Source organism: Pseudochaenichthys georgianus, chromosome 12, assembly GCF_902827115.2.
Source record: "Pseudochaenichthys georgianus chromosome 12, fPseGeo1.2, whole genome shotgun sequence".
Taxonomy (NCBI): Eukaryota; Metazoa; Chordata; class Actinopteri; order Perciformes; family Channichthyidae; genus Pseudochaenichthys; species Pseudochaenichthys georgianus.
The window spans coordinates 5,579,524-5,601,309 of NC_047514.1; the positions used below are offsets into that span (position 1 = coordinate 5,579,524).

General features: G+C 40.1%; 1 protein-coding gene and 1 long non-coding RNA gene across 2 annotated transcripts in view; both read left to right on the forward strand.

Moving 5' to 3' along the window:
* Positions 1–3,309, forward strand: part of dpysl2b (dihydropyrimidinase like 2b) — a 28,608-nt gene extending 25,299 nt beyond the window's left edge. Inside the window, 2 exon segments of the mRNA XM_034096639.2 lie at positions 3,064–3,126; positions 3,129–3,309. Of these exon segments, the coding sequence (XP_033952530.1) occupies positions 3,064–3,126; positions 3,129–3,151 (86 nt within the window). The 3' untranslated portion in view covers positions 3,152–3,309.
* A 10,293-nt stretch (positions 3,310–13,602) lies between these two features.
* Positions 13,603–14,365, forward strand: LOC139434907 (uncharacterized). Its single transcript, XR_011644199.1, has 3 exons — positions 13,603–13,737; positions 14,128–14,188; positions 14,303–14,365. It is a non-coding gene; the product is annotated as an uncharacterized lncRNA (long non-coding RNA).
* The last annotated feature ends 7,421 nt before the right edge of the window (positions 14,366–21,786 follow it).

Genomic DNA, 21,786 nt, shown 5'->3' on the forward strand with positions numbered 1-21,786 from the left:
AAACTTCCATTTTGCACTCATCTACCTACAGTTGTAAAATGATTACACGACACAGCATGATATCCCCAGCATTAGAGGAAGTGCACTTCTGTACTTTTGAAGTGCTGCTTATTGGTACCATGAACATCTATGAAGTGAGCGAAGGACACCATTCAGCATCTATTTTTTGCACATGGAAACGTAAAGCGTTCCAACACACCATCATTCAGGAGAGAGAACATTGAACCAAATCCATCTGAGTCACTGCAAACTATTGGATTCTCTCATGGCATGGTTACATGCAATCCATAAAGAGTTCAACTAAGGTAAACTCTGTAATCACATTATTGACCTCCAGCTAATTTCCATCACTTTTTCCCCTGACCCTGCCTGCTTGGCGGTGCAATTCAGCATTCATATCGTATTAGTACTCAAACACCAGTGTATATATTGTAAAAACATGTTATATGTTTTAATTAAATATGCGCATTTTAGTTTGAACAATATTTATTCTATTTCCTATTATTTTATCTTTTAATCGACAATGTACCTCGTTTAAATATTGCACATAAACATCTCCCTTCCTGTGTTCATATAAATATGTTCAATTTTGTATTTTTTTCAAATGGAGCAACTGTTACAAAAGCAAGTTTCTCGCAGGATAAAAAAAAGTACTGATTTCTGATAGACTTTACGTTAGTTTAGTTAAACACAGTGCAGAATGAATCAATGCATGGAATACATTTTCCCGCCACTTTATGATATCCATGATCCTTATTCTATGTCTACGGAAGAGGATTAGGGCCACATGTTTTTTTTTGGGGAGGATTTGAAAAAAGAAAAAAGTCAGAATTCTGAGATTAAAGTCAGCAAAAATCCTCCCAACATTTTTTTTTATGTGGCCCTAATCCTCTTCCGTATATGTCCGACCTAAATCATTTTTCTCTCCTTTTTGAGTTAAAAAACAGATGCAAAAAAATATACACACCATGTTTTAAATCCTGTAGGTCTTAGGTTTATATTAGGGCTGTCAAGTTAACGCGTTAATAACAGAGCGCATCGAGTTTAAAATACCATCTACAAGCTGATGCTGACAGCCCCGCTCCTGCCGCCCGCTTGTGGCAGACCACACTTCCACACTCACCGGCAGGCACCGACTGGCCATCGGGAGGACCGGGAGGGTGTGTGTATGTGTGGCCCGAGCGAGCGAGAGAGAGACCTTACGTGCATTGTTGTTGTTAGCATCTGGTGCTAGCTAGCTGCGCTAACGGATATAAGGAGCTGTTTCAATGAAAACAGAGGAGCGACATTTCGCCACAACTGCGCCGAGCACTTGACTTTATGCAGGAAGCAGACAGCGGGACATTGTACGAAAAGTCAGCACACTCAGCTCGGATAGTGCGCAACATGATTGCAGCGTCCAGGCAGCACCGGTTCGAGCATATGCCTTGAGTTGCACATAGCTCCAATGATCCATCACACACACACACACACACACACACCCACACACACACACACACACACACACACCCACAACACACACACCACACACACACACACCACACACACACACACACACACACACACACACACCACACACACACACACACACACACCACACACACACACACACACACACACACACACATTTGTATTGTATTATTGTATGAGAGAGGTTCCAGGTTGAATTGAGGCGAATATTTGTAATGTTCAGAGGTTGTTGTGTTTAATATTCATGAGAATATTTGTCATTGTTCAAATGATAATATACATTAGCATAAAGCATATTTGTCCACTCATATGTTGATAAGAGTATTAAAAACTTGAAAAATATTCCTCTAAGTTACATTTAGAACAGATCAAAAATGTGCGATTAATTTGCGATTAATCGCGATTAACTATTTTAATCGACTGACAGCCCTAGTTTATATTAAACTTTGTTACATATATACATGCAGGTAAATATGACCTATTATTAAAGGTGTATGGAGAAATTAACCTGGATTCACATGCAAGTAAACGGGTTATGATTGCTCTAAAAGTGATCCTGACAAAGAAATATCACCTGAAAAGCACATTACTACCATACTTCATAGAATTAAATAAAAACACTTGAGAAGGTTATCCTGAGAAAATAATAACAAAAAAGAGATGCTATTAATTTTGTTCGTACATGCCCCTGAGGGCTTCCGTAGGTTAGACCAAGTTCAGTGAACCAGTTGTAAAATGTATGGAAATCCCACATACAATTTTAAAGGTCACCTATTATGCTAAGTCCACTTATGTGCCTTTTGTATACATCAACATGTGTCCCCTCTTCTTCATGTCTCTTCTACATCAACATGTGTCCCCTCTTCTCATGTCTCTTCTACATCAACATGTGTCCCCTCTTCTTCATGTCTCTTCTACATCAACATGTGTCCCCTCTTCTTCATGTCTCTTCTACATCAACATGTGTCCCCTCTTCTTCATGTCTCTTCTACATCAACATGTGTCCCCTCTTCTTCATGTCTCTTCTACATCAACATGTGTCCCCTCTTCTTCATGTCCCCTCTTCTCCCTCTTCTTCTTCTACATCAACATGTGTCCCCCTCTTCTTCATGTCTCTTCTACATCAACATGTGTCCCCTCTGTGTAAAGAGGATCCTGAAGTTTCAGGAAAAAAGATTCTCTCTCTTTTTGATCCATTTCTATAAAACCTGTCTGAAAATGAGCTGATCAGATTTTGGCCACTTTGATTTATTGGCTTGTGTAACCATTAGCCAGCAGCAACCAAGGTAACACCCCCCTTATCACCTGAATCTCCTCCTAGAGCACCATTGTGTTTTTTTTCAACCAAAGATGCTCTCAGAGGGGCGTCTAAATACAGACAGAGAATCAGCACTTTTGAAACAGGGCTGAAACAGAGGGGATATGGGTAATGCTGCAATGATCTGTTTGGTGTTTCAAGCCAAACACTTCAAGAGCATGTTTTGTATATCCGAGACCTATAATATATCGATGAAAAACAGTATAATAGGAGACCTTTAAACAACCAAGGGAAACCACAACTTTGAATACCCATCTTTCCTCTTGATCTCACAGGCGCTCAGATGGACGACAACATTCCTCGCCGGAACACCCAGCGCACCTTGGCCCCCCCTGGCGGGCCAACATCACCAGCCTGGGTTAGGGGTCCGCCCTCGGCCACTTAGGAGGAAACAAAGACCGGAGGACGGGTCGGCCGACAGGAGCTGTGGGGTCGAGAAAAATCACGACACCGGGAACCAAACCCTTCCCAGCACCGGTCCATCCGTCAGCCTCCATCTTTCCTTCTCCTCCTCCATCTTTCCCTCCATCTTTCCCCTCCTCCTTTACCACTACCCGTACCCTCCTCCCCTCCCCAAACCGGATCCTAGAGGACACAGTTAGAAAAAAGGTCTGCTCATATGATGAAAAAAATGAAATACTTATTTGAGCACTTTTGACTGCATTATTTCTTTTTTTTATACCGTACTTTTCTCCTGCCATTGTATTCTTTTAAGTTTTTGTTGTTGTTTTATTAGGGGGGTCAAGTGGGACTGAAATAAGAGAAGAGGAACATTTTCATGCAGGATGTCCATTGTGTTTCTTTTCATTTGGAGAGTAGTTTAAATGGAGCATTTGTACAAACTAGATTATCTTTCGTTGAATAGGTCAAGCTGGATGATTGAAATGGTCTTACAGTTATTCATCAGAGGCAAAGAACAGAGTATCTGTGATTTGTACTGTGTTTGCCTTTGAATTGCTTCCCTTTTCAGTGCACCGCCATCCATCACACACGGCTGCGATCCATCTCCAATTGATTATTAGCCATCAGGTCGTCGAATATTTGATTTGGGTTTAGACTCTGGCTGCACTGGCCTCATCTCATTTTCCCTTTTGCTCTAAGCTAAATAAGTAAAAAAAAACCTTATTCCATATTTGGCAGCCGCCTTAGAGCTTGTGAGTGTTAGGAGAAGGAGCTTCAGCAGGTAGTAAATAGAGCTTTATGCCCTGCCTCGTTTTTTTTTAAGCGTTAGGCCTTGTTAAGTGGGAGAATTGTAGGAAAGATTTAGGGAGGAAAGAGAAAGTTGTACTCGCTGTCACTTCAAAACCTTTCCTTGCCTTATTGTCTCTTAATGCCGTCCTATTAATAACTCTTAGAGGTGCGGGAAAGGTGCCATTCACTGCAACACATTCCCCAGTTTGTTTCCTGTAATCATAACGGTTTTGATAGACAGCTGTCAGTCAGCCGTTAAACTGTCCCATCACCAACCAGTGCATTTACATACAGAATGTTTCTCCTCCTCCAAATGTGACTGTTTTATACTCATCCAAATCCCTTTTTCTTTTCTTTCTACTATTTGTGCCTGAACCCACAGAAGTTGTACTGATAATCCTGGTAAAAATAGCCAGGATAAACCGATTCAAGGGTGCCAGAGTTTGTGCTTTCATAGGGCTATCCTACCGGTAGAGCCCCTGAAAAGTCGAAAAATGCTCGATATCTTGAAATGTTTTAGAGTTTTTAACTTTGTCAAACTGCTTTTTAGTGTCATTCTGTAACTAGGTGCCTAAGGGCTGAGCACTATTGATTTATGCTTGAAAGTAGACATGAGCTAATGTACTTTGTGCAGTGTTAATGTGTGAGGAATGGGGCACGCACAGCAGGCTCCTGTAAAGCACTGCTTACTGTTGTGGACTTGACGTTTTATTTTTACGTGATCTGGTTTTCATTAAGCCAAGCAACTGATTTCCTGTGTTAGTTCTTGTGTCAACGAGGTCCTGGCCACCAGTCACCTTCTCTCTGCAGGCTTTTTCCCCTCCATGACTCGACACGGAGTAACAGGCTCACAAAGGGATCAGGGGCCTCTTTACAGAATCTAATCTCTGTTTAGGATGACATGCAAGAAACATGTTTCCTAACTACTTATAGGGAAATAAAAACCTTTAAATGTAAATTGTAGTATTTACTTTTAACAGAACTAGAGCCTACTAAGTTAGGATGGCATATACTCTGTCTAAATGTAAATGAACAGCACTGCTTGTCTGTATGACAATGAAAGCAGGGAACGGATCAAATATGATCCATGAAAGGCCACTCCAACCATATGATGACACTTATTTATTAGGAAAACGTGTCTCTTGTTTCCCTCCATGATAGCACGGCTGATAGAGCAAGTGCTATCTATCTGGCTGGCTGGCTGATCCGTCTTGAGTACATTTTTAATCAAGCTAGGGATATTTTCCTGTAATGATGAGGCCCCAGTTACTTTAACTCTGTATGTATACTACTAACACAGACTTCATTTAGTCAACAGGGGTGGTGAAGAGCTACTTGTCGCTATAGCAGCACATAAGAGCTTGCGTTAGCTTTACTGAACCCTGACTCACACACATGCACACTGTAGGCTAGATATAGCCTACACCACGGCTGTCTGCTTTCATACACACTTTTTAACTTTCCCTCTGATCTAACTGGAAACGTATAGAAGACAAAGTCTTTTAGTGTTACGCATGGTGTATATTTAAAAGAACCACAGCAGGGGGAATGAAAGCATTCAAATATGTGACAGATAGGAACGGAAAATGGAAACTTAATTTCCACGGCAACTTACTCATCACACAACAAGGTGTTAGTTCAGTCAGGAGTGGGAATTTGACCCCGAACCAGCGACCTTTCACATTAATCGACACTATTTCTCTCTGCTGCTTTAGGCGGGAGAGTATGTGGGTGGAGATCTAGGAGGCGAAGTCCAGCACTATAAATACAATCTGGCAACAAACGTAGCTCTTGAGAGTTATAGCATGCTGCTTGTATTTTTGTATTTTCCGCGTCACTCCTTCCTTTCAGTTTGTCTTTATCCGTCTTCCTCCTCCTCCCTCCTTCCCTCCCTTTTGGCTCTTTTAATGTTTCTGGACTGGCTGTTGCCAGGCGACAGACCCCTCCACTCCTGCGGGGTTTCTGTTTTTTTGTTTGTCATGGCAACGCTTGTCAGGTCGGAGGTTTGCCATTCGCAACCAGTGCTGACCTGGCGCTATTAGAAACAGCTTTACCACACACCACACACACACACCACTACACACACACACACACACACACACACACACACACCACACACACACCACACACACACACACACACACACACACACACACACACACACACACACACCACACACACACACACACACACACACACACAGGTTTTTTATTATTATTCTGTGTCAGTTCTGCACCATTTCGACCTGTAGGCCTACTGAGTTGCTTGGAATCCCCTGCTGCTTAAAAAGGAATCGGTTAGAAATAAAAGCCTACAGACTGTAGACGAAACACACACCAACACACCACTAAACACCAGTTGCTGTGATGCAGCCCTTGCCTGGAGAATTGACAACACATCCGTCAACACCGGCACCCCTCCCCGTGTCCCATGCCTCCCCAAACGTACACACACTAAAACACACACACTTATACTCCTTTTAACGCTCTGTCGGCTGGAATGCTTTCTATGCCATATTATGCTAATTGTATACGAGTGATATGTATGTAGTGTACCAACGTGCTGCAGGCTGAGAGGAGCTTCCTTTGTTGATGCTGGTTGAACACCTTCTTGCCCCCAAACCCCCTCACCCCCCTCTGTAAGCCCCCACCCCTTGTAAAAGTGAAACTGTGTGATGGTATTTGTCTTGGTGGCTGTGGGGTTTCTGGGAGCTTGCTCAGTATGGAAAAAGAGTCAAATCCCATGGATGGTGATGTAAAAAACAAACAAGAAGGACAACAAACAATAAAAAATGAGAAAAAGGGAATTCAATCTCTGTTTCTTTTGTTTCCGACATACAAAGCTGCATGTAAAACTCATTAAATATACTTACAAAGTGCATTTCAAGAGTATAGTGTTCAAGACAGTCCCCGGGCGCTGTACAATAGCTGCCCACTGCTCCTAGTAATAGACTCCTATGGGTTAAAGCAGAGAAATATTTCACTGTGTGCTCTGCATGTGTGACCATTAAAGAGGGGTTTCATCCCTCCCAATATTATTATTATTATTATTATTATTATTATTACTACCATAAGCATAATCTGTCACTTTTTAAGATTGTTTTTTTGTTAGGTTCTATAGATCATATCAAAGGAGAGGAAACACAATGGAACTACAGTGTTTTTGGCCCCTGGATGTGCAGTTTGTATGTAAACTAGTACAGCCTAAATGTAATTTAGTGTAGAATTCAAATGTTGTTTTGGACGATCTATAAACATACCAACACCAAGCTCTCGATCTGAGCTGTACGGAAGCCCTAAGAGGCCAGTGAGAAGCATTTGTCTTCTGGTGATCCATTTTCTAAGTTTGATCTAAACACTTTCATTTCCTTTGTTTATCACTGAAGAACAGGTATACAAAAAAGGTTTTGCCAGATTAACAGAATTTGTTTTCTTATTGCCTCAGGGTAGAAACAATCATGATAGGAAGAATATGTAGCAGATGAACAGTGCAGCTTGAAGCCTTAGTATTCTTGAAACAATGTTGAATTTACTTTGTGTGAAATCATACGCCCTGTCTTTTGTTTGAAAAATCCTCAATATAGGCTAAGCAAAAGGCCTGCTAACAGTTAGCTGCCACCTCCAACTGCGGCTTGTAGTGTGACCATGGCAACCACATAAACCAGAGAGGGATGACATAGCAGCTGAAAACTGGAATCTGAGTTCTTGATTGATATACCTCCAAACATCAGAAGAGAAACTGTGAGAGCAGTCTACATCTATAGCCACCTGGTAGAGCAACAAAAAATGTTTATGATTCTAGTTAGCAACACTCATTAATTGCAAATTATTATTATTGTAATGATGAATGCCAGCTGGACAAGACAATCAGGTCCCAACAAGTTGCTAGTTTTAACCATCAGTTTGCAAATGTAGCTTTAAAAACACTGCAACTGGGTGGTAACATCACAGTTAGTTTTTATTACAGCTTACTGCAGTTAGTGATCATAGCCAGGAGGAAGCATGTAGGGTTTGTACACTAAGGGGCAGGAGTCATACTGTCATCTTGTTCATCACCACTTCTGCTTTTCTGCCACTGTCTGGGAAGAGGGATTTCCTTTTCATACTTCTATATATATAATGAATGAAAAATGCCATCAGTTGTTAGATGACAGATGATAATTTTCACTGGTCCCCTCCCCAATCTGATCAATGAGATGTATAGCCGCATGTCATCGTTTCAGCGCTGGTTTCCCCATCAAATAATGTGGGTTTCGTAAATAATAGGAAAGCCTTCTGGGGAAAACCTGGTCTGATTAAGAGAGACGGCATTCATCCTACTTTGGAAGGTGCAGATTTCATTTCAGCAAACATTTCAGAGCTTTGTGGACGTAATCCATGACAAAGTGGAGTTGAGACCAGGAGGAGGAGTCGCAGTTTTATGTTTCTCTGCGCTCTCTCCAATAAAATACCCAATATTAGCGGTGTGTGTGTCTGCCCAAGGACAATTTAAAGTCAAACCTAATAGAGGTGTCACACATAATAACTTAATAAAAGTAAATGTAACAACTACCACAGTGCAACAAAACAGGAAGATTAAATGTGGACTCTTAAACATAAGATCTTTAGCATCTAAAGCAATATTGATAAATGATTTAATATTGATATATGCTGTCTCACTGAAACTTGGTTGAGACATGAAGAATATGTCAGCATAAATGAGGCCACTCCACCCAGCTATACCAATACTCATATTTCCCGAGGCACAGGCCGAGGAGGTGGAGTTGCAGCAATCTTTGACTCAAGTTTACTTATCAATACTAAACCAAAATTAAATTATACCTCCTTTGAAAGTCTCGTTTTTAGTCTTACACATCCGACCTGGAAAACTGTGCAGCCAATCTTATTCAGAATTCGTATCAGAATTTTCTGAGTTGTTATCAACTTTGGTACTTAAAACAGATAAAGTAATTATCGTAGGTGACTTTAATATTCATGTTGACGATGATAAAAATAGCCTTACTGTTGCATTTAACTCTATAGTAGATTCTGTGTAAATAAACCAACCCACTGCTATAATCACACTCTCGACCTTGTTCTGATTTATGGTATTGAAATTGAGCAACTATTAGTCGAACCGCATAATCCTGCTTTATCCGACCATTTCTTAGTAACTTTTGAAGTACTGTTACTAGACTACAAAGCATTAGTCAAAAGCTCCTGCAGCAGAAACCTATCTGTTAGTGCTATAGCCACATTTAAGGAAGAGATTCCACCAATACTTAACTCGATAGCATGTCTGCATGTAGGGGAGGAAACTTATACAAAATGTATACCACCCCAAATTGATCATGTTGTTGATAGTGCTACAGATGCGCTGCGAATACAATTAGACTCATTGCTCCTTTGAAAAAGAAGAAAATAAACAACATAGATTAGCTCCATGGCATAATGCCGAAACCCGAAAAATAAAGCAAAAGTCTAGACAACTTGAAAACATATGGCGTTCCACTAAACTTGAAGAATCTCGTTTAAATTGGCATATTACTCTCAATGAATATAAGAAAGCACTGCGTAAAGCGAGAGCAGCCTACTACTCTTCATTAATAGATGAGAATAAGAATAATGCAAGATTTCTTTTCAGCACTGTAGCCAGGCTGACAGAGAGCCACAGCTCGATTGAGCCTTCTATTCCCATAGCACTCAGTAGTAATGATTTTATGTGCTTTTTTAACGATAAAATTGTTACTCTTAGAAACAAAATGAATGACCTCTTGCCTTTGACCAGTATAGTGTTATCAACAGCTCCGGAAACCTAAGTTCTAATATTACACTAGATAGTAAACTAGAATGCTTTTCAGCCATAGACCTTGAACAATTACATTCAATGATTCTCTCTTCTAAACCATCAACGTGTATCTTAGACCCGATTCCAACTAAGCTGTTAAAAGAAGTTTTTCCATTAATTAGCACTTCTTTATTAAATATTATGAATATGTCTTTATTATCAGGCTATGTTCCACAATCATTTAAAGTTGCAGTAATAAAACATCTTCCCATTTTTCCCTTTAAACTGTGGGTTTCTCTCTGGAAGTTTTTCCCTTGTACGATGTGAGGGTCTAAGGACAGAGGGGGTCGTATTGTCATACTGATATTCTGTACACACTGTGAAGACCCACTGAGACAAATGTAACATTTGTGATATTGAGCTATATAAATAAACATTGATTGATTGAAATAAATAAACATTGATGATTGATTGATGACACCCTTCTGCGCTGCACTTACAATTACAGTAATACTCATGTTGGATCAATGCCAAATTTGCCTGAGTTAAAGTGTGGGATAAGTGGGTTAGCAACTATTAACCTGCCAGGCCTGCCTCCCATGAGCGTTAAAGTCAAAATCCCCCGCTAGGTTCCTGCTCTGTCATGAATTAAAACACTTCCCAACCTTAAAGGATTCTTGTACTTCAGAGGCTCTTTCATGTGCCTTCCTCAGAGGAGAGTAAGACAATGTCACTGGATGAGTGGACTGTTGTGATTCAAAATGAAAAGTATAATTTATGTTTTCTCTTTCGGCTTCTCTTTTTTTTCTTTTGGGTTTTATCCTGGCTTGCAGTGTTCAAAGGAAAGTAAAGTCCAAATCTTTTTCTAATGGTGAGTACTCACCGTAGAGGCCAGGGTTCGAATCCAGCCTGCAGCCAAAACAAAAAAACAAAAATCGTTCTCAAGTTCACATGTAATTTCCTTTGGAGAGATCAGCATCATTTGTCATCCATCCAAACTGTGTATTACCTATTACCAAAGGAGCTCAGTATCGCCCACACAGCCCTTTAGTGGCTGTTCATGTCACATTGACACAGTAGGATCCATTGCAAAGCTTTTAGCCATATTCACTTTTTCCATCATCTCACCTTCATGTCAATAGCCTTCACCCATCCATTTTCTATTCCGAATTCTCCACATTCAATGTTTCTATCATCCCAAGGCAACTATTGATGATCACATTCATAAATATGGATGTAAATTACATGAAACAGAGTTACATAATTAAATTTAAATACATGAAACTTATCAATTACAGTTACAAAGAAAAACTATGTAACACTATTACAGTTATTAGTTACAAGTACTTGTATTATGATTAGGTGTATGCTCTATTATGAATAATGAATAACATTTTCATAGCTTTTATGAAAACATTTAAAGTGTTTCATTATAGGGTTAGGGAAACTAGTGATCTGTATCCGTTTCTAATTACAGAAGATACAACCCCAACAATAAAAGCGAGAGACTGCACGCAACAAAGAACAGGAAATAACATTGTTTTAAGTTTCGGTGCAGAAAAGGCAAAACTGTTCATAACACTAACAAATACAAAAAGAAGGATCAAAAACATACTGAACTGAACAGCAGGACATACATATCAACGCTATTAATAAGGAGATTAAGAGGATGCTGAACTGTAAGGATGGGTTAGACGCTCTTAAATTAAATGTGTCCTGACAGTACTGAAGCTAATTTTTGTCAAAAAGAACAAACAAATTGTGAAGTCAATTACTGCGCTTTTGCCTTTGCGGGGCACTGTGGGTCAAACAAACCTCTTTGCGGTGTTAGTGCCACCTAATTAGTTTGGGATTTTCTGATTTTGAATAAATAGAATCAAAGTCAAAGTTTTTAACTACCTCGATAACAGAGTAGTAGAGTTTCTGCACTTCAATCTAAGCCTCCCACACTCTCCTTAACCTTAGCAGTCTGTCGTCCTGTTTACATCACGTATAGTTTATGCCTCTTCTGCGATGTATTTTTTCTGCCAACTGAATGAAAGATGCATTCAGCTTTAATACTTTTGCACAATCGCAAGGTTCGACTCAAACTTTATACCCAAATCGTGAAAAAAACATACCATCAACACTGTGTTTATTTAACCGTAACACTTGTGCGCACTTCAGACTACATGTGAACACTGACCGGAAGAAGTGCACTGACCTTTCAAGCTGAGTATGGCTTTTAAAAAAAACAGTTGAAACCAAGACTTGTGCTTGTTGCTGCCCGGAAGACAAACTGTAGCTATAGTAGCCTACACACCAGAGCATACATTTTTTCCAAACATTTCCATTGAAAAAGTATTTGTATGTTGTTTAATGAAATGCAATGTAAAAAACTGTTTATGCATTTCTCAGAAAAGTTGTTTTTGTGTTCAGGTCACTGTATGGCACTGCCCCTGGACCTGCAGATACAACTTCTGCTTCACTACCAATGCAACAGGCTGCGGGATGTGTTCTTTTTTTAATAAAGATCTGCACGGACCTTCCCACCCACCAGGTCATTCACCTATTGTGCCTGATGAGACCCCCCCCCCCCCCCCCCCCTCAGGTCTGGAAAGCTAGGAGTTACTTTGAGTTTAGAATAACAAACTCAGCAAGATGCACATAATCTGTCTCTAAGGGACAATTAGTGAAAACCCCTATGTAGCATTCCTTGAGTAAATGATTATGTTATTTATTTGATTCAACCGGCTTCAGCGAGGTGTCTTTTTGTTGTTGTTCTGGGGGATGTGGCTCATGTGGACTCGTCTGGCAGAGGTTCGGCGGTTTTCGAATGCTCTTCTAGTACTCTTCCAGTTATCTTTGGTGACTTAACTGTAAATGTCCACTTGACATTACATCAGTTGTTTTACCGTGTCTCAGTTTGCTTACTTCTCTTTTTCTGAGTGCAACTATAGGTCAAAAATTCGAGTGTTGAAAGCAAGACACTTCCCACACTCAGAGACAGCCATCTTGGCTACGTTAAAGGAGTTTCTCCGCTGAACTCAGCACTCAAAGAATAAAAGTTATACAAAAGGGATTTTAACTATTACATATACTAGGGTGGAAAAAAAACCATCTTGAATTTTTTCGGGTTAATAGAGAGTCTGTAGTGATTTGGTACCGCAAGTGATAACGTTGTTAGCTAGCTAGTTAGCTAACCGCAACAATAATCAATTCTGTTGAGGGCTCGGCAGTTGTGGGCTATTTGAGACAATGCGATACAGTTCAAATTCACACACTGTGCAGTTGTTCACAGTGTACAACATGACAATGTACTAAAGGAAGTAGTTGATTAAATAGTATTGATGAATGCTGTTGCAATCCAACACACTCTCACTCCCTAAGCGTCCAATAGCGACGTTTGGTCAGTGTCCGTGGCGTCCAATTGTGACGCTCCTAGGCTCCTTCAGCGTCATAAAGGGACGCAAATAGCTTTCAACTGATTGCAATGTATTCCCATCTGCGTCGGGATTTGACGCTCATGGAAGCACGGCATTCGTTTATGCCGGCTGCCCTTAAAGGCAATGTGAGCATCCATTCCCATTGGATAACGGAGAATTTTACACCCGGAAGTAAGTACTCCTCTTACTGTCGATTGATTTTACAGTGATATCTGCACTACTCATCGACTAAAAAACACCAGATTATCCTTAATTACACAACATTGATTGGTTTAAATTGTGTGCAATGCTTTTGTATTTTTCCCCTTCGATTCGGAGAAACAAATATGTTTTCTGAGTAAAGGATGGCAGAAGACACTACACTACCCAGAATCCCCAGCTATCGTTTGGCCTACACCAGAGCTATTTAATAGAAGAGTTACGACATCTCCGTTCACTCCAATGGACCACTTTTTTACAGCAATGGCGGATCGTGGAGCCTCTCAATCGTTCCCCGGAAGTTAGCGCCAAGGCTGGCAGAGCTGTGGAGTTGCAGCATAATAGACCGTTCGTGACGGACTTTTAAAGGTAAGAAGAAGTTTAAAGATTTATATTGCGGATATTATCAGTACATCTGATTCAAATGAACATGTGTATTAAAGGATGTCAGTGGATTATCCCTAAATTAGTAGATTTAGGGAACGTTTACAGATAACAGATCAAGCTAGCATACCGAAGCAAGTTAGCAACACATGTTGACAGCCTTTTAATTGTAAGTTCCGTTCTCTTAATGTCATTTCGTCCAACATGTTGAATTAGAGAAGAGGGGCTTCTAAACGGGATTGTATGCGGGGGGGTGGAGGGAGTTAAATATTAGATAAATATAACTTTGGTGCGTGTAAGAGTGAGTGTTTTTAGCAGAGCCATATTGTGTCCTTGTGATTCTGTTGATTATTACCTGTCTGTATTATGTTGCAGCTCAGCTGATTCTGGATTGGTGGCAAAGGGAGAGGGACTTAAGTGAGAGTGAAAACACAAGGTAAGTTTAATACTGTTTTATATAAGTAAACACCTTATCTCCCCAAGGCATTTCCCATCCAATAGGTGTGCTGTGTGTATAACCCTTTCTCCTGTCTGTTACTCCCTCTTTCAGCACAAGAACCAGAGGGGGATTCAATGGAGTCTGAATACCTGCACTGAGACCCTCACCCTGCACCCTGAGTCTCAACTCTCAGTGTTTTTCAAGCCTTTCCCTGTTTTTTTGTATTAAACAAAACATTAAGTTTTCCCAATGGTGTGGTTTTCGTTTTGTGAAAAAGTGCAAATGCAGTGTTTGTATATAATTACATCACATATTTTGTTGCTGTTGGTCGTGAAATTGCTCCTGCTGACTTGAGCCAGACATTTTTTCCTCCGCTCTGTGTCAGTGGGGAAGCCGTACATTCGTACTCCTTTTTCTGAGCGATTTGAGCATCCCCAGGCAGCACAGCAAACCATGGTGGCTACTAGGAGGCAGCACAGCAAACCAGGACAACACGGAGGAAAAGGCACCGACAAACTGCATGATATGCTATTCAATGTTTATTGAATTCCATGTATTTGCAATGGATGTTCCTAAAACAACACATTTAACATCATCATTATCATCATATGCTGCTAGTCCTGCTGCTGCTGCTAGTCCTTTGATAGTCACCTGTCGGTCTCCTGTCCTTTCTGAAAGCCATAAAGATGACATTAGTCATTTAGATAACTTGTGTCCTCAATTACCAGGGGATTACTGAAACTACCATGAATTTAAGAAAATGGTAGAAATGAATCTAATCTGAATTTTAAAGCATTACTTTAGATCCCCTCCCTCTAAATGTATCAATAAACATTAGAAAGTGATGCTCCTGACTACCATACAAGTTTAAGAAGATATTATTGGTTTGAAAGAATTCAAAGCTATAAATAAACAGCAACAGACTCTTTAACAAGGCACTGTTAGTAACATGTAAACTAGTTGTTCACACTAATCCTAATAGTATCACTTAATATTAGCAAATTCGATTTTATTTTTTAAAACATATTGATGTAAATACATACACATATCGATTTGTTGTATAAATATTGCAAATCAAAACCTTTATTCACTAATAATTAACAAAAATCGTAGTTCTATCTCCTGTTATCAATGCATTCACATTGCCCGCCATGAACTTCCGGGGAACGATCCTCGTCTACATGAACCACGTGACGATAACCGTTTTTGGACTTCCGGTGTCGTAACTCTTCTATCTATATGGCGCTGGCCTACACCATAGAGGCTTCTCAATACTCAAATTTCCCCTCCTCGACTCCCCTCCTCGACTCCCCTCCTCGAGACTTAGTCCCGCCCACAGGAGATGCGAGCGGAGGACCGAGGAGGGGAACCGGGGAAAGAGGAGGGGAAGCAGCAGACGTTTAAAGAAATGAGAACTCCTCTCCTCTGAGCGGTCATATTAAAGCGACGTCCGTTCATTATTACGTGGCAACAGCTGCATCAGCTGTCGAGTGTTTTGTCATATTTTATAATCTCTGTTAGATCAGCTGAACATTGTTCCCCCACATATTTACCTTGAATTCATTGAGAGTGCGGTATAATGAGACAATAACAGGCTACAGATGCGGACACACACACACAAATATATTTATATAAATATATGCAATTTAAAGTATGAGAGCACTCTCATAATAACGTAACACAATCAGAGACTGGATATATCCCCCCCCCCCCCCCTCTCTCTCTGGTCGCTGAAATGGGGAATTGAAATTACGGGCCAAAAGTTGTATTTGCAAGTATTAAAAGTAAGCAGAGGACACCAAACCAACTGAGACCTGTCTGTCCGCCGCATCTGCGCACACACTGTACCACACACACACCTACACACTGTACAGGACATACCTACACACTGTACCACACACACACACACACACACCACACACACACACACACACACACACACACACACACACACACACACACACACACACACACACACACACACACACACACACACACACACACACACACACACACACACACACACACACACACACACACACACACACACACACACACACACACACACACACACACACACACACACTGTACCATACACACCTAAGCTCCTAAAGCATAATCAGGCTACAGCCGTTGTGTATTTTAGTATGTGAAGCACTAAATGTTCTTAGAAAAATATCGACTCTTTGTTTGTATATATCTACTAAACTAAAGCAAATAAAGAGAGTAGGTCTGTTATACTGAGTGATATTTATTTTACACACTGCTCTGCTTTCTGCAGGACCTCACAGCTGTTCTCACTGTAAACATCGCGTTGCGATGAGAGCAGTTTCTAAAATAATATCCAGGGGATGCATGCAGAGCTGTCATTGGCTGAGATAAGTCCGGCCGTGTGTCACGCCTCCACCGTTCCCGGAAATGCATCCGCGGAGGAGCCGTGGAGGAACCATCAGTGTATCCTCGGTTATAGCTCCTCCAGAGAGCCTCCTCGACGCTCGATCCTCGGTCCTCGGTGTGCATTTAGAGAAATGAGACGTCCTTCAAAATGGCGCGCTGAAATTCATTTCCGGGTCACTACCGGAGGACCGAGGAGTCGAGGAGTCGAGGAGGGGAAATTTGAGTATTGAGAAGCCTCTCATGTGCTCTGTTTGACAAACCCCGTTTTTTTCACCATTCATTCCGATGGCTGGCGTCTATGTCACGTGATCTTCAAATTTCTCCCTGCAGAAAAAGAAAACATGGCCGAAATTCGTTTTATTCTGGGTGTAAAATGCCTATTTTAAAGTTAGTTTGGCCATTAAAATGCGTTTTGATGTCATTTGATGCGAGAAATATGAGTTGTTATTTCAGATTATGTGTGCAGTGGATGTACATGATCTTTAGTTTGCTAGTTATTACGAAGATTACTTCAGGAAATCGCGACGTTTTCATTGTTACCAAGGTGGTTGCTAGGGACGCTGCTATCGATATTATTTCTGTTATGTTGTGTAACTGTTTAATGGTGTTATCTTTATTGCTACCCCCTTCCCCGTCAACGTATAGTGTTGGTCCACAGCCTAAACATATTAGTTTAACAAAATCCGCATCTAAAGATAGCCTACGTTATTTCCCCCTCTGCAATTCCAGTCTCACATCTCAGAGCACATCGTCATTAACAAATACCGGAAACAGACCAAAATAATAATAATACCTTATTCCGAGTGTGCTTGCTTATCTCTTTGAAAGTCATCACATAACGGCATTGTAATACACGGTTCGGCTGCATTACATATTACATATCTGCCGTAGTTCTGTATTTATAGAGCCCTGATGAGAAGACAAACATGAGGAACTGAAAACGTGACGTGGATCATAAATATATCAGCCATTAAACAACATCTTACATTTCTTTTCACACAATACGTCTCCTTGCAGTATCAACACTAATTCGGCTCACTTTTATATTTGATCCAGTTGGTAGATAGGCTGTATTTACACCATAAAGGTGCACAGTTGATATCAAGGGACACCTGGTGGTTAAAGCATGTTATTGAATTTCAATATTTGTATTATTAGATATTAATACGATCCCTATAAAGTATATTCATTACTCGTTATTCTCTACTAATTGTTAATTAAAGACTGTATGTAATGACTATTTTGCACATCCCTTTCAAGATTTCAAGATGTTCTAAGGTTTATTGACACATCATATAGGCCTACACAACTGTGGTGTAGTTCTGCACTGAATGAAAAACTTGGGTTGCAGGTTCCTCAATAGTGCATTACAAGACATCTATCAATATGTGTGCATACCTCTAGCAATGTTAACTATGTTGAAGCACTTATTTTAACTGATATTATACATAATTTATTATACTCTTATAAGATGTATGTAGATATTTAATCTCTGGCCTTGTCAGGTATTGAACAATCAATAAATAAAGAACACAGAATTGTTGAATATAAAACACAGAATTTATGTGATTATACTAAAGGATTTTCAAATAAACACAACTGCATATTTAACTGTTACACATGCTGATGTAACGCAAATGTTCCAACTTGGGATCAATAAAGTATATCTTATCTTAAGCTGATCGATGGCTACTGCCATATTTGCAAAATGTGCCTCTGAACCTTGACAAGTGCATGTTTCAGGCTTATCAATTAATGTAATGTAATGTTATCAATTAACAACAGGAGGGGTCACAAACATAAGTCCAGCTGTTAAATAAAGCTCTTCTGACCTTAGCTGGCGTGTGGGTATATATATTAATACTGCCCATTATGGGCACAAGCAATTTTCACCCATTTATTAATTATATGTTTTAAATGTGAGTGTTTCCTGTCCCCTAAACCTCCAGGGATGTACACAGTTTAATACTGGCAACTTCTTATTATGGGAAATACGAAAACGTCTTTTAAAACTACAACTCCCAGTAGAGACGTGCCATAGAGAACATGTTGCGAAACAGAATAGCCAGCATGTGTAGTTCTGGGGACGGGTGGGGGAGGGGGGGGACGCGGTGGACCCGTTCAAATCCAGTTTTGGCCAGTCTGCCGTGGTTCCATCCCATTTCAAGTGCTGTTCGAGAATCGGCTTAACACTCGGAGCACACTCTCCAATCACAGAGCTTGAGGACTATCACGGGGTTTGTCAAGAGCACATGGTGTAGTCCAAACGATAGCTGGGGATTCTGGGTAGTGTAGTGTCTTCTGCCATCCTTTACTCCTGGGAATGGACGCTCACATTACCTTTAAGGGCAGCCGACATAAACGAATGCCGTGCTTCCATGAGCGTCAAATCCCGACGCAGATGGGAATACATTGCAATCAGTTGAAAGCTATTTGCGTCCCTCTATGACGCTGAAGGAGCCTAGGAGCGTCACAATTGGACGCCACGGACACTGACCAAACGTCGCTATTGGACGCTTAAGGAGTGAGAGTGTGTTGTGCAATCAGTATCCATGGCAGGGACGCCTTTCAACTCTTATTGCTGCCCAAGGTGGAAGGGCATTATAGGACTGATAATGTTTCAGGAAAAGAGAAATGTTGTCCTTTTACAATTCTAACTGCTGTCCAATCCATCCAACTGAGTAAATATATAATGGGGAGACAGTTTAAAAGAAAAATATGACCTTGACTCAAACCTTCAGAAGCACTTTCAATGATCAGGAACCGTAAAATAAACTAGGCTACTGAATTTCTGCTAGTAAAAAAGAAACTGTCACCTCCAAAGGACACAGACAGTAAACAACATAGTGTGGAATTCTGGCGTCAACTTTAATATTAATAGCCTACCATGAAATGCCTTTGCAAAAATGCTACTTACTTTTAGCACATGCACAGACATCACTGCAGATACTTGCAATATGAAGAACCTTTGCACATGACATTCATTAAGCAGGAGTTGAAGGATTTGGTGCAGTTACTTTCTTACATTTCTTTCGAGTTACTGTTGGGAACATTTCTGAGAGTATCAATAAAATGTAGAATTTATGCTCAGTCCCAAACTCAAGAAAAGACTGTCGGAAGTTTTGTGGAAGTCTTCCAGCTTGATGCATAACTCATTGTAAATAATGAGGCTCCTTTGACTTCCCGACGCAGCTCAATTCTTGTCATCTCGCTACATTGTTATTAATCATGATTGCCATTTGTAATGAAACATCACTTTGCTAAGTTAAACTGCACACGCTAGTCTTTCCAGTAATGGGCGCCTGAAGCCATTTATCATAGCACTGTTTGCCTTAATATGACAGCTGCTGCAGCGCTGTTTGACTCTTGTGCTGCTTTTTTGAAAATGAGAGTGGTATTTCCCATATATTATTTATGGGAAATCAGATGCATTAATTCCCATAAATAATATATGGTATATGCTAATTTCAGGTTCATATTTGCATATTGTGCTTTATACTCTGGCATGTTTACATGTTTTAATGTTCAAAATGGTCTTCTTACCTGTGCTGCTGCACCTCTTTCACCCTCTGTCTGAACCGGAACCCAGTCTTCTTTGATTGGTTAACTGGCCGGCTCTGTTGTGATTGGTACAATGTTTTGGAGTGCTAATCCAATAGAAGCATGGGTGTTATATCACTAAATTATGGAAGTAAACAAAGGACAACAAGGAGGTGTTTCAGGCAGGTGTGTGGGAGAAATACTCCTTGTGGCGTGAACTTTGTTTAGCCTTTGGAGAGCATTCACACGCACACAAACCTATAACATTATATCTATACATTGAATCGTTTATATGAAACACTACATAGAGGGAAAGACTCTTAACCAGAGATATCTGGATCTTACAGGACAGTGACAAAACTACAAAAATATAATGATATTATAAAATATAATGCATTGCTGTAGATTACACTTCCACACACATAAAGGAGTTATAATTAAAGTAGCAGTAAAATGCAACGTACACATTGATGCAGCTGTAATGAATCTCATAGTAAAAGATTGACGGGTAACATTATAAATGGAAAATCAATGTTTTTTATTATGAATGCTTGACTTACCTGAAGTTGAGTGTTTTCAGAGAGTAGTGTTTATATTTTCATATAAAGTAGTCATCTGAATACTAGTGTCCCTGTAGCCATAACATTGTGTTACGCACCATTAGCTTTCAAGGAGAAAGGCAGTGTCTGCTGTGAATTTGAACAAAACTGAAATATGTAAAGTGAAGAATATGTAAGTGAGTTTGACATTCAAACATGAGAAAGCTTTCCCTGGAGATGCAAATACATTTTATATTCGTTCTCTCAGAAGGAGATAATGTGTTTTTAAGCCTTGGCGGTAAATGTCATTGTATTTACTTATATATTATATTCATTGCATTCCGTCATGCCCCTCTAATGAAAAGTCAACACTTCGCCTTCAGCTACTTGTTGCCTAACGCTGCGTAAGATCGAGTCCCTGGCTGTATAATCGCACACTACGAGAGCTGCTGTTATATTTGTCCTTGACAGTCATGAAAATATAAAGTGTGTGGTATGCAGACTTTATCCCCCGAACAACAACATAATACCCCCTTTTTTTAGCACGACAACGCAAAACAAATGTCACTTTTTATTGTGTCTTTTCCTTAGGTGACTGTAAAATAAAAACAAACAGTTTGTCTTCTAAAAACCCTTTCACCACCCTGCACTTCCCAGATTAGCATACTCAGCTATTCATCCCTGTTATGTCTGAAGGTAGAAAAGTGTCTTTTAATCCGAGCACACCAGCTAAAAACAATAAAGGATAATAGATCAGAAGAAACATTTGACAACTTCTTATAAAAGGATCAAACAACCGCAACATGTTTTGAAACTATTCATCCATTTCATTTCATGAAATGCTGCTGTTATCTCGACACTGGACCACACAATGTTTGTTTATGGAATTGTGTGATATGGGCTTGCTAATTAATATAATTACTTACTTTTCAATAAAGACGGCGTGGGTGGGCACTGCTTTCATAAGGTATAATGCAGGCATATCCTTGGCAATGAACACTATCTTTTCAATAGCTTTTTGAAAGTCTTTCTATGTGGGTATTTGTCACTTTTATTGAAGGTTACATGTATACTTATTTGTAGCTTCTATAGTGCAGCAGTAATTTATTCAAAGCCAAT